At 44.3% G+C, this 12549-nt stretch overlaps 1 protein-coding gene across 1 annotated transcript in view; it reads right to left on the reverse strand.

The window, feature by feature from the left end:
- Window positions 1-477: 477 nt before the first annotated feature.
- ncor2 (nuclear receptor corepressor 2) overlaps window positions 478-12549 on the reverse strand; it is a gene marked incomplete at its 5' end in the record, with an annotated part of 196893 nt that continues 184821 nt past the window's right edge. Inside the window, 7 exons of the mRNA XM_080739080.1 lie at window positions 478-2256; window positions 2971-3153; window positions 4824-5009; window positions 8242-8295; window positions 9173-9309; window positions 10040-10174; window positions 12091-12272. Of these exons, the coding sequence (XP_080595206.1) occupies window positions 2045-2256; window positions 2971-3153; window positions 4824-5009; window positions 8242-8295; window positions 9173-9309; window positions 10040-10174; window positions 12091-12272 (1089 nt within the window). The 3' untranslated portion in view covers window positions 478-2044. The remainder of the gene's footprint in view (window positions 2257-2970; window positions 3154-4823; window positions 5010-8241; window positions 8296-9172; window positions 9310-10039; window positions 10175-12090; window positions 12273-12549) is intronic.

Genomic DNA, 12549 nt, shown 5'->3' on the forward strand with positions numbered 1-12549 from the left:
TGGATGCCTGGGAGACAGCATGCCATACAGCAGGGTTCCCCAATAGGCGGCCCGCGGGCCATTTGCGGCCCGCCCGCGGGGGGCTACTGTCTGGCCCCCACCAACCCCAGTAATAATGGTGGTATAAGAGCAGCAAAAACACTAGTATATCGTCGTTGTCGGGGTGGAAACCTCGTATCTCCAAATTTGTATGTTCTTTCGCAAAGTAAAGCCCTGCTTCATCATACATGGCCGTGCGCACAAAAGTAGTGAAAACGGCAGATCTACAAGCACACAACGCCTCGCGGTGCGAGGCGTTGTGTGCTTGTAGATCGGCTGTTTTCACTAGCTTAAATCATTTTTAAAATGATAAATGCGAAACAAACGGTTGTGGACGTACAAGATTTTCACCCGACAACAACGATATCTGAACTGTCGCTGGAGTAGCGGGGAACGCCACCGTCGCCCCCCCCCCCCCCCCCCCCCTGCAATGCTGTGGCCCTCGGCTTGGTACCCTGGACATGATTCGGGCCCTTGGGGGGAAAACTAATCGGGGAACCCTGCCACACACAGACCTTCCTCTGAGAACCCATCTCAACGTGCGACGACGTCAGCAATGTGAACAGCATGTATACCCTGTAAACCAAATGACGTTGACCCCTCCCCCCCCTCCCCCCTCATCATCATAAGATAGATCCGTTGCAGATAAGAGAGACGACAAACTGACACCATCGAAAAAATTCACCATTTAAAAATGTACTAAAAAGGTTCTTCTCTCTCAGCTCACTTGTTTAAACACAGGACAGGATTGACATTTCTTTTTTTCTTTCTTTTTTTTCTCGTTTTGTCGTTTTAAATCAAGGGAGAAAAGAAAAAAAGTCGGAAAAAGGAGGAAACCAAAAACAAGAGAACGACATGTGATTCCATCCATGGGTTTATGTAGTCTTGTAGTGGTAGAAGTGCACAGGCCATCCGTCTGTACCTGGAGTTCTCTGCACTCGATTGTGCTGTGCTGACTAAAAGCCTCGACCACCAGGTGCCTTGCATGTCACGGGCCCGGCCCAGAGGGTCCTCTTCGCCACTTGAACCCTTACACTTAGCTGACTGCATTCCCGCGGGTCCAATACTTAGTCGGCCAGATTCCCCAAGGGCTACACTAAATTATCTTCCCCCCAAAAATAGCCGCGTAGATTTTGTAGATCTGCAGTTGTTGTTTTTTGACGAACGTATACATTCCAGATGAGGGATGCTAGGGTTCAAGTGGCCGAGTACAACAGAGGACGTATGCAAGTCCTGTTTGAGGGTTGTGGGGTGAAGATCTGTGGTCGGGGGGAGGGGGGAAGAGGGGGGCATTCATTGAGCTCAAGGGGGGGGGGGGGGGGGGGGGGAGGAGCGAGCCCAGACATGGTGTCCACCGACCCTGAGAAAGCCACTGAGGAGACCAGACCACCACATAACTGGTCACAGCGTCAACAGTCTCTTCTAACAAACCGTCAAAAGGAAATTAGAGCAGTGAATCCCACCACAAGCTGTGGTGGGGTCAATTTGTCCGTATTCATAAGGCCAGTAAGAGGGGAACCAAAGAGTAAAGTAAAAAAAAAGAAAAAAAAAAGAACAATACGCAAGAAAACAAAAACAGAGTGATTTGTCCTTTAGAGTAGTCCTGGAGTGAGTGCATAACCACAGAAGCACAAACATACGCACACACAACCTCTTGTGCGTGCTCACACAAACACATGCGCGTGCGCGCGCACACACACACACACACACACACACATCCACACACAACACACACTGAGCAGCAGTGTTCCAGCACGTCACTGTGCCTGGGTTCTCAGTTATGTGACACGGGGGAGATCGAGGGCCAGATGTTTACCATCCTTCGCTCAATGAAAAGGAAAGGAAATGTATAGTGGAATGATGCGTGTACTGTATGAGTTGTGTTTGGGTGAGTTGTGTGTGTGTGTGTGTGTGTGTGTGTGTGTGTGGGTGTGCAGCAGTGTGGATGTGGTTGACAGTCTTTAGAAGGCGCTGGCTGCTCCAACGGTGGAGGTGTGACCGTCCGTCACTCGCTGTCAGACAGCGTCTCGTATTGTGAGCAGAGCAGCGGTTTCTCCTCCTCCCAGGGGGGCCGGCCCTGTCCCAGCCCGGTCCCCCCCTGGCCCTGGGTGGGCCCCCCCTGGGCCCCCCCGGCCTGGCCAGAGGAGGGGGACGGGGCGGAGCCCATCCCGCTGGGGAACCGCATGGTCAGCGGGTTGCACGGGAAAGGGGTGGGGCCTGCGTGAAGAAAAAGAGCACAACAACATGATTTTACTTCCCAAGTGCTACTATTAAAGAGTGGATATTTAATGCAAGCGACAAAGAATGACTAGAAAAGAAAACTCCTACGAAATTTTACATGTGCCTGCTGCTCGTGAAGGACTCTGGAACAAGTCACATGACACCACCCACAAGCTTGTAGGACAAACGGTTGATGAGTTATAGCCAAATAACATTTCATACATATAATGTTGGGGGTCCTTGACATGAAGAGCTTTGAGCACCACTGACACAGAAACACAGGTTTTAAAAAAAAAAAAACTCAAAGGATTTGATACATTCAAAGACTCGCACAATTTTCAAGATCTTTCAAGAACAGCAGATCTACAAGCTTGCAGCGCGGCACTTGGTGCCGCGCTGTGAGCTTGTATATCTGCTATTTTTTCAACAGTTAAAGTACCCGGGGCCCAGACAAGGGGGCCTGATTTGGAATCGCACATGAGTTCTGGGCGGAGCCGTTTGTTTTCACGTCCGTTGGCAGGTTAGTTACTCACCAGCGTTAGTTTCAGTGAGGTTAGGTTTAGGGTTAGGGTTAGGCATAGTTTTACTGAGGTTAGGTTTAGGGATAGGGTTAGGCATAGTTTTACTGAGGTTAAGGTTAGGGTTTTGCCCAGAACTCATGTGCAATTCCAAATAACGTGTCAAGGGGACATTGTGAAAGGAAGGGTTCACCTGTAGAGGAGGGCCGGTCCTCCCACACGCGGTTGGTGAGAGGCGTGCGTCTGTTGCAGTCCCCCTCTGAGTGAACTGACGACACAGATGACGGTCTCTCCCCGCTGGACAGGCCCGGTCCAGGGGACTTGGTCTTCCTCCCGTTGGAGCGTCCACTGCTCTTTGAGCTCTTATTCCCTCCACCTGATAGGGCATTCACGAATAGTGATTTTTAGTATTTGAATTATTCGACCTCAAAGTATTCGAATAGTTGAATATTCGACAGGACTGGCCAAACTGTCAAATATTAGGTAAGCAAGAGGCGAACATTGTGAAAATAGCAGATCTACATGCTCACAACGCCTCGCAACGTGAGGCGTTGTGAACATGTAGATCTGCTATTTTCACAATATTTATCTGCGGAACCGAGTCACATTAAATATAATACCTACAATTCCAAGTGCTTGTCAGGGTGGGGGTCCCCAGTTCAAATATGTTTATTTTGGGGGTCAAGGCCTAAACAGGTTTGAGAACCCCTGGTATAGAGCATTAAAGAATTCATCCACCAGGGGCATTGACAACTCATGACTTCCTATCTAGCCAAGCTTTATAAACTATATATATTTTTAAAGAGAGAAAAAAAAAAAAAAAAAAGCTAATATTCGACTGAACAACGTTGAATAGTGACTTTGATATTCGAATATATTCGAATATTTGGTGAACGCCCTACCAGCTGGACACAGCCAGCAATCAGCACTGCTTTACACATCTTTACAGGCTTCACACATAAGATCCATCACAGAAAATTTGAATATTGTGTTAAAAAAAAGGCATTGCAGATGCCATAGAACCCCAAATCATAACTGACTGCGGAAACGTCCCACTGGACTTCAAGCAACTCTGACATCAGAAGGTTGTCATTTCTCTATTACTAGTAAGACACCTCAGGGTGCCATGTGACCTCGCCTTAAAGGGCGAGGTCGCGACAATTCTTGGCCATCTGGCCAGTGATGTATATGGGACCAGCATAAAAGGCATTCTAGGAAATACCCATATATGGACAAACGTATGTTAATTAGTAAAGCCAAGCAGGGCCTTGGCAAGTTAGGGCCTGGTTTTGATGCCTGGGGATCTCCATATATGGGCATAATGGGGTACCCTAACAGGGCATCATCTGGGAATGCCCATACTGTATAGACATTTTATTTATTTGATCCTTTATTAATAATATATCCATATACATATATGCCCATGTATGGGCATTACCAAATATGGGCATTCCCAGAGCAGATATACTGCTATTTTTTTTAAAATTGTGAACGTTTTTGCTTCTGGGGGGGTCCCTGGAACAATATATGTTGAGATGGGGGTCGGCGGTCAAATACATATATTTCTAGGGGTTCTTGACATTAAAATTGGTGAAATCCGTCGACAGAATCCATTCCGGTGCAGTAGATTAGAGTTTATCATGATTGATTATTTGTGACGTTATAGAGTAGATAAAGTGTTCATTGATTATATTAATATCTAGCCTAATGACACATCATTGATACTGTAAAGCTTGTAAGAGTCTAGATGTCTACCTAGGACTGAGTAGTTATTGTTTTGGTAAAGCCTATCTTGTTATGGTACAGCTCGTTCCAGAGGCCTTGAAGCCACAGTATAATTCTAGTGTTTGACCATTCTTCTTGGCAGAACTCTTTTACCACTGTCCAGAGTGTTAATTGTACTTCTGTCCATGATATCATGTTATATAAACTTGACCACACCACCACCTAATATAATTGTCTTGTCTCCTCATTTTCTCATGATTATTGATTGATCTGAATTCCACCACACCGGTCAGAAGAACATTACACAGTGTTATCAGTGACCTTGCTGGGCGTAGGAGTCCTCTGGGCGTCCGTCGCCTGCGGCCATGGCAGCGGGCGTGCCGGAGGGTGGGCGCTCCTCGGCCTGGTCGTCGTAAGTCCCCATCAGAGCTTTCCTGATGATGGCCTCCAGGCCGATGTTGTTCCCAGACGTCTCCGGAGCCGGATGGCTGCGGATGCTCACAGGTCCTGGAAAGAGAGAGGGGGATGGGAGAATGTGATTTCATGTCGAGGAACCAGTGTTTCGTCAAACAAGAGGGAAAATGTTTGAAAATAGCAGATCTACAAGCTCACAACGCGTCGCACTGCGACGCGTTGTGAGCTTGTAGATCGGCTATTTTCAAATAGCCTAGGTATAAAATAGGTCTAAAGTGGATTAATGTATGTTGAATGTGATTTCATGTCGAGGAACCAGTGTTTCGTCAAACAAGAGGGAAAATGTTTGAAAATAGCAGATCTACAAGCTCACAACGCGTCGCAATTGTATATCGTCTATTTTCAAATAGCCTAGGTATAAAATAGGGCTAAAGTGGATTAATGTATGTTTTATAATATAATCATTTATATCTGCAAAGTAACTAGTAACTAAAGTTTTCAAATAATTGTAGAGGAGTAAAAGTACGATATTTGCTTGCCTCTGAGGTGTAGTGGAGTAGAAGTAAAAGTATTGGAAACTGGAAATACTGAAGTAAAGGTGCAAATACTTAAAATTGTACTTAAGTACATTACTTTACACCACTGAATAAGGGGAGGGGGAGAAACGAGAGAGATGAACGTTATGACAAGGTCCCAGTGGCACCCAGCAACATCAAAGAGCGTACGCAACAGTGAGAGATCTGAACATAAAGTCAGAGGATTCAAAAGTGAAACGGAGAGATGATGGGCGACAGTAGTTCCCTCTCAGATCTCAGATTTTTTTGAATCACTCAGTAGTGTTGGAATGGTGTAGAGAGAGAGAGAGAGAGATGAAAACAGGCCTGCAGATTACAGGAATGCCCAAGAGCTAAGGCCTTGGCTAAATTCCGTTCAGTGTCTGTGATTATTGACAGTCACTACAAATGTGTCAACATTTTATTTTACAAGATTCTTTGGAAATAGCAGATCTACTAGCTCACAATGCTTCGCACCGCATGTGAACTTAGAGATCATCTATTTTCAAATCACAGAGGAATATATTTATGAAGTGGTTAAACTATAGATTTAGCTGGGGACCCGCCGGAATTCCCTCAAGGATGTTTGAGAACCACTGAAATGAATAATGCAAAAAATGTGTTGGCAAATATTAAACATCAAACTATTCATTTGGTGAAGCCTCATTCACACAGGTGGACATTTTATTTGTGCTGAAAATTGATTGATTGATTTATTTACTAATTGATGAATTGATTAATATTTGCGTTCTGTGTGGCTGCACGTAAACAGCAGTTTAACAGTGTGTTCATTTATTGAATCAGTTATTTAGCAGAGGGACACTGCACAATATATTCATTGCATCAGAAATAGCAACAGGCCAATCTGCAGATGAGAAAAATACACAAAATAAGTAGTTCCCTTATGCATGCGAGTGACTTAATGAGTGAGAGCAGTGCACTGTGCTATTATATCCAGGATATGCTCTGAATAAGAAGCAGTCAGCACAACCACAGTGAGAGAACAACCGTTGGTTTCGTGCTGACTCAGCGTTCAGTTTATCGGTGGACATTATGTAGGGTAGGAGTCTCCAGAGCAGGGGCGTCACAAAGGGGTAGGAAAGTGGGACTGAGTTACTGGGGCCCAAGGTGGAGGGGCCCTAGTAACTTTAGCTATTGAAAAATAGCAGATATACAAGATCACAGCGCGGCACCGAGTGCCGCGCTGCGAGCTTGTAGATCTGCTATTTTTGAAAAGTCGTGAAAATGTGTGCAAATCTTTGAATATATGTATGTAATATATGGGGGGGGGGGGTCCCTGGAACTAAATATTTTGAGATGGGGCTCCCGTGGCCAAATTCTTATAATTTTGGGGGTCCTTCACGTGAAAAAAGTTTGAGCGTCACTGACATGGAAACGTGGGTTTCTATTTCTCACGATTTTTCAAAAATAGCAGATCTACAAGCTCGCAGCGCGGCACTCGGTGCCGCGCTGTGAGCTTGTAGATCTGCTATTTTTCAATAGTTAACATTCATGAGGGGCCCCGCAGTGAATCCTTGTACCCAGGGCCCAGAATTTGGTGTGACGCCCCTGCTCCAGAGGCGGAGGAGAGCGGAGGAAAAGCCAATCTAAACACCCAGGAAGTGCTGCTCACTCCACTGAATATTGTCTATTTTTACATCTGACAAACACAGTACAAGCCCAGTTAGGGCTGTCACAATTATTACATAATCGTCTAATCGTGATTATTTGACATTATCGCAATTATTTTGTCATAATCGTCATAATCGTGAATGTTGAAAAATGACAGAAATAGTGGAAATAGCAGATCTACAAGCTCACAACGCGTCGCATCGCGACGCGTTGTGAGCTTGTAGATCGGCTATTTCCACTATCAATGTTATTTTTTAAGTAGTAAGTTGTCAAATATGTCAGTAATGTATTTGTATATTTAGGTTATGTGTCATATCTACCATATGCAACGTCAAAGCCGAAAAGCCAAACAGAAATGTAATTATCAACGACAAATACACAATTAAATCGTTAATCGCCAATTATTTGAGTGACAATTAATCGTCATGTAAAATGTCATATCGTGACAGTCCTACTGCTCACTCCACAGAATATTGTCTATTTTTACATCTGACAAATACAGTACAAGCCTAGATCTACCTGACACTCAGAACCTGTTGTTGTCCTCCCACTAATATTCTGTGGAAGAGGTTTGATGTGGCGGGGGTGGACATTGTTATGGTTAAACTGAACCCTCTTTTTTTTTGCATAGTGCAACGTTTTCAAGCCAAGGACCCCTTAGCTGAGAGAGAGAGATGAAGCAAGGACCCCCAGATTCCAGATAGTTTCATTGTTTGACAGCACAATCATCAGTGTATTTTGGATTCATGTCAATTTGTGTTAACAGATTTGTAACCACTTGAACCGTCAATACATAATAAACTTGACCTCACACTCTGTACTTATCGTGCTCTTTTTTCCCCTCTACACCAAACCTCTTTGCCGAAAATAGCTGATCTACAAGCTCGTAGATCTGCTATTTTTGGCTAAAGTTCTCAGAATACGGACGTTAGGGTTCAGGTGGTTAATATAAAAAAGGAGAAAAAAAGTTTCTATCAAACAAAGATTTGAATGACCTTCAACAGGGGGTCCCGGACCCCCTGTTGTCGAGGCTACTGGCATAGTGGTCATGGTGAAAACATTCACGTTTTATGGTGCAAGGCCTTATTCTTCATCTAGCTCGCGTCTCATTGATAGTTAATGAAGTAGCTGCAGCTTACCTGCGGTGGTAGATGCCGGCATATTGAAGATCTCTGTTCCAGGCTGACCGGCATCTGAAAATGTAAAGTTACGTTTTGTGTGAGAGGAGAGCCCATTCTCTTTGTTAAATCACACATGAGGTTATTTTATTGATGTTCTAAAACAGTTTTTAGCTCAAGACCCAAAAGAGAAATTAGACGTTTGCCCGGGAGCCAAACTAGTTAAAATAGCAGATCTACAAGCTCACAATGCGTCGCTTCATGCCACATTATGAGCTTGTAGTTCAGCTATTTTCACTACTTCTTTAAATATTTGTTTTCCAATTTATGGAATTTCTTTAGATTATTTTAATTTATTTTATGTATGAAATGATTTTGAAAAAACAAATGGGGGACAAAATGACCCATAAAAATCGGTAGCTTGGAACCAGACCAATCTGCCGGGGCAAAAGAAATATAATCCCTTGGCGACTATGGGTCTGGCCTCAATTGTGAATCCATTTCCTCTCCCCCAAAATTTGGGGGAACCAATCAGGGCCCAGCATTGGTCTGGTCTAACCAATCGTGTCCAGAGCCATTTTTTTAACCCACCCCTTGAAAATGAAGATTCTGCCCGCGAGTCCAGACTAATATCCGATACGCAGTGAGGAATTAGTATGAGCAACACCAGGCTAAAATAATCTGTGCCAGATGTTTGGGTCTCATGCCGATTAAAACATTTGAATAATAACATGCTCCAAATAGGCACACCAGGTTGATAGAGGTTAAAGACAGGGACACATCTGCTGCTTAATTGTTGTGAGGAAAACTCAAATAATGGCCGGTGTGTCAGTCTGGACAATATTTGGGCCAGGGGCTCTAGACTAGAGGTCAGACTGATATATATCAAAGGGACTCTAGACTAGAGGTCAGACTGATATATATCAAAGGATAGACTAGAGGTCAGACTTACTGAAGTCACCTTCGCTTCCCACCACGGTCATCTTCTTGATCATCTCCTGCTTCTTAGACTTGACGATGGCCGAGGTGCTCTCCGTCAGCTTGCTGAAGAACGCTGGGGGCTGGGAGGTGTTGGGCGGAGAGCGCGAGCTGCAGCAAAACACCAGGTCAGCATACAAGGTTGTTACACAGACACCTGCTAATCTCATTCTGAAATGTATATAGGGCTGAAGTGGTTAGTGTATGTTTTGTATTAATAATCCAAATCTACAAAGTAACTAGTAACTATTTGGATCCGAGATGCATAGGCGAATCTAGCCTCTTCTAGCAGGGGGTGCAAGACTGGGTTCCTCGGGTGCGCACACAAACATTTTCGGATTTTGTATGGTTTATCCTGTTGTTTTAACGGGTCTCTAAGGTTTATTTTTTACCTAATTGTAACACAATATAAACTGTGCTTTTCTAGACACCATGAGCATATGCCTATATGATTTATTTACTTATTTTTGCAACAACTTGTGTGTAAAGTACACTTTAGGAGCAGTTCACCACCAAATTCGCCACCAGAGCTAAATAACAGACACTTTTTTGCTCTGTGGAAATTCGTTGCTTGTGGTAGCTTGCAATGACTTTATGAGGTTGTTCACACCCCTGGCGGCCAGGGTGTGCAAGTGCACCCATAGACACCCCTTAAAATCGCCTATGCCGAGATGTATTGGAGTAGAAATAAAAAGTATTGGAAATTTGAAATACTCAAGTACAAATAGGCCCTACCTAAAAAATAATAATAATAATAATTACTGTAAAAGTACAGTAATTAAGTAAATGTACTTTGCTACGTTACAGCCCTGACCCATGTAGCTCCGCTCCACATCCTTACCCTTGCTCCCCCTGTTCATTGGGGTAGGACGCGCCTCCTTGGTTCTCTGGTTCAGAGATGGCCCCAGCTGGCGACACCGGCTCAATAGCATCATTAGATATGCTGACAGGAGACGACTTGGGCTGAGGTGGAGACCTGTGGAAAACAAAACACAGCCCCATATGGCTTATCTGTTATATCGTCGTTGTCGGGTGGAAACCTGGTATCTACAAGTTTCAAATTTGTAAGTTCTTTTGGCAAAGTAAAGCCCTGCTTCATCGTACAAGGCCGTCCCACAAAAGTAGTGAAAACAGCTGATCTACAGCTGATCTACAAGCACACAACGCCTCGCGGTGCGAGGCGTTGTGTGCTTGTAGATCGGCTGTTTTCACTAGTTTAAATCATTTTTAAAATGATAAATGCAAAACCAACGGTTTTGGACATACAATGTTTTTTAGGCCAAGGAGGACCCCCTAGCTGAGAGAGAGAGATGAAGCAGGGACCCTCCACTAAATGATGTTGCAGATTAAACTTTTTCATAGATAGCTTCATAGATGGCAGACCCCTGCAGTAACTCGGAGGACCCCCTAGGGGTCCTGGACCCCCTGTTGTTGCTAAATGCAATTGAACTTTAATATGAGCCAAATTATGCAGCGTTCAAAAACACAGACAATGGCTCCACCCTGTGGTAAAGTCCTGTATGTCAGTTAGTAACCGGAAGAGTCACTGCTATGGGATTATGAATGAACACATCAATTTTGAGAAAACTTGCTCTGATTTATAAAAAAGAAAAATTAGGTTTTGACACACAGCTGATAAGAGCAATGAGCAGCGGTGCACATTCACGTGATGTGACCTCAAGTACTCAAGCTAGGAAGATGCATTCTCTGATCTCATGTCAAGTACATTCTCTCAAGGATGCAAACTGTGCGTTCTTTGAATCCATGGACAAATAGTCAAACAATGTAACGTCCAACAGCTTTTTACTAACCACTACCTTGAAGAAAAGATGTGGAGGAGAGTCCTTAAGGACTAGGCAAGGCTATGTAATTATTCAAGTTCAGGAGAGTTTGGACAAGGCAATTCTCTTGAATGCTGCCTTCAGGTATGGCATGGAAAGGAGGCATTTGCGTTTCTTTCACCAGAGTGAAAACTGCATTCATGGTCTGAAGAGGGCACTTTTTACAGATGGATAAAAGGGCAGGGGCTCAAGCCCCCTTTGATGTCTATGTGTGCACGTGCCTGCTTCACGAGCTACAGTACACGCAGTTAGATCCTTTTTTTATTATCGACTTTTAAACCTGTTTAAATATCCTTTCCTTTTGTAAAGGATGGTCCCGCATAGGATATGCTGAGGAGATAAGAAAGGAAGTAATGAAGCATCTTTCCCTAGCATTTACAGTAGATAGTTTGGCTCTTACCGTGGCTGCTGCCTATACAATTCCGGGTCATTTTACTCACTTAGTTACCATCATAAATTCATTTTAGATACCAAAGGACTATTCAGATGAAAAACTATGTAGTGTCTTTATTCACCAACTTGCAACAATACGTGTTAACTCTCATGGGAGTTAATGATGCTTATGTTCACGCTCATTAGTTGCAAATAGATACATTCCGTTCAACAAAAACATGCAATGAATGCACCTTTGGTGCCTGGGCCAAAGCCAGCCATTCCTGAAAAAAATATATCACTGTCAGGCAGAAAAGTTTCAAATTAGTATGTTCTTTCGTAAATTAAAGCCCTGCTTCATCAGAGTGCACAAAAATAGTGAAAAAAAAAAAAAAAAAAAAAAAGAATCCACCAGCGATTTTAATCGTCCTGAAGGATCATGGGAAATTGAGTCGGCCGTCTGTTCAATGGCGGCCAAGTGCGGTAAATCAAATGACGCGTTACCGAGTCAATGGCGTCTAAAGTGTTAAAATAATAACAGAAAAAGGAAGATTTTGGACATACAAGGTTTCCACCCCTGTCAATGATGATATGGCATAGCATTCCTGCATCCCCAGGACTCATGCGTGGCCACAGAACACTCCAGTATCTGCACGGTGCGATGGAAGGGTTTCCTTACCGGTCTCTGAGACGCTCGCCTCCAGGGCCGTCTGGCGTGTAGCGGGGGCCGCCCTGGGCCGAGTCCTGAGAGGAGAGGGGCGCGGGCTGGGGGGCGCTGGGCGGACGGGTGAGGTCCAGGACGGGGGAGCTGTGGTAGTTCTGCTGCTGCTGGCTCCTCGTGTAGTCCTTGGTGATCACCTCCTGTTGGCCACACAGACAAACATCCTTTTTGTTTTCTAGGTTTGTTTCCTTATTCACAAAGTGCCGCTGCTGCGCGGTCGTCTTCCTACATTCTCTGCTTGTGTTGGATTATGTTTATTGGATTAAATGATATGGCCGTTACAGTAGGATTAGATTTGTAACACATGTATATGCACAAGGACCAAACATATTTGCAAAAATGGCAGATACAAGCTCACAGCGCGGCACTCTGTGCCATGCTGTGAGCTTTTATATCTGCTATTTTTGCAGTAGTTAA

Source organism: Nannobrachium achirus, assembly GCF_963921795.1.
Source record: "Nannobrachium achirus genome assembly, chromosome: 12".
Lineage (NCBI taxonomy): Eukaryota > Metazoa > Chordata > Actinopteri > Myctophiformes > Myctophidae > Nannobrachium > Nannobrachium achirus.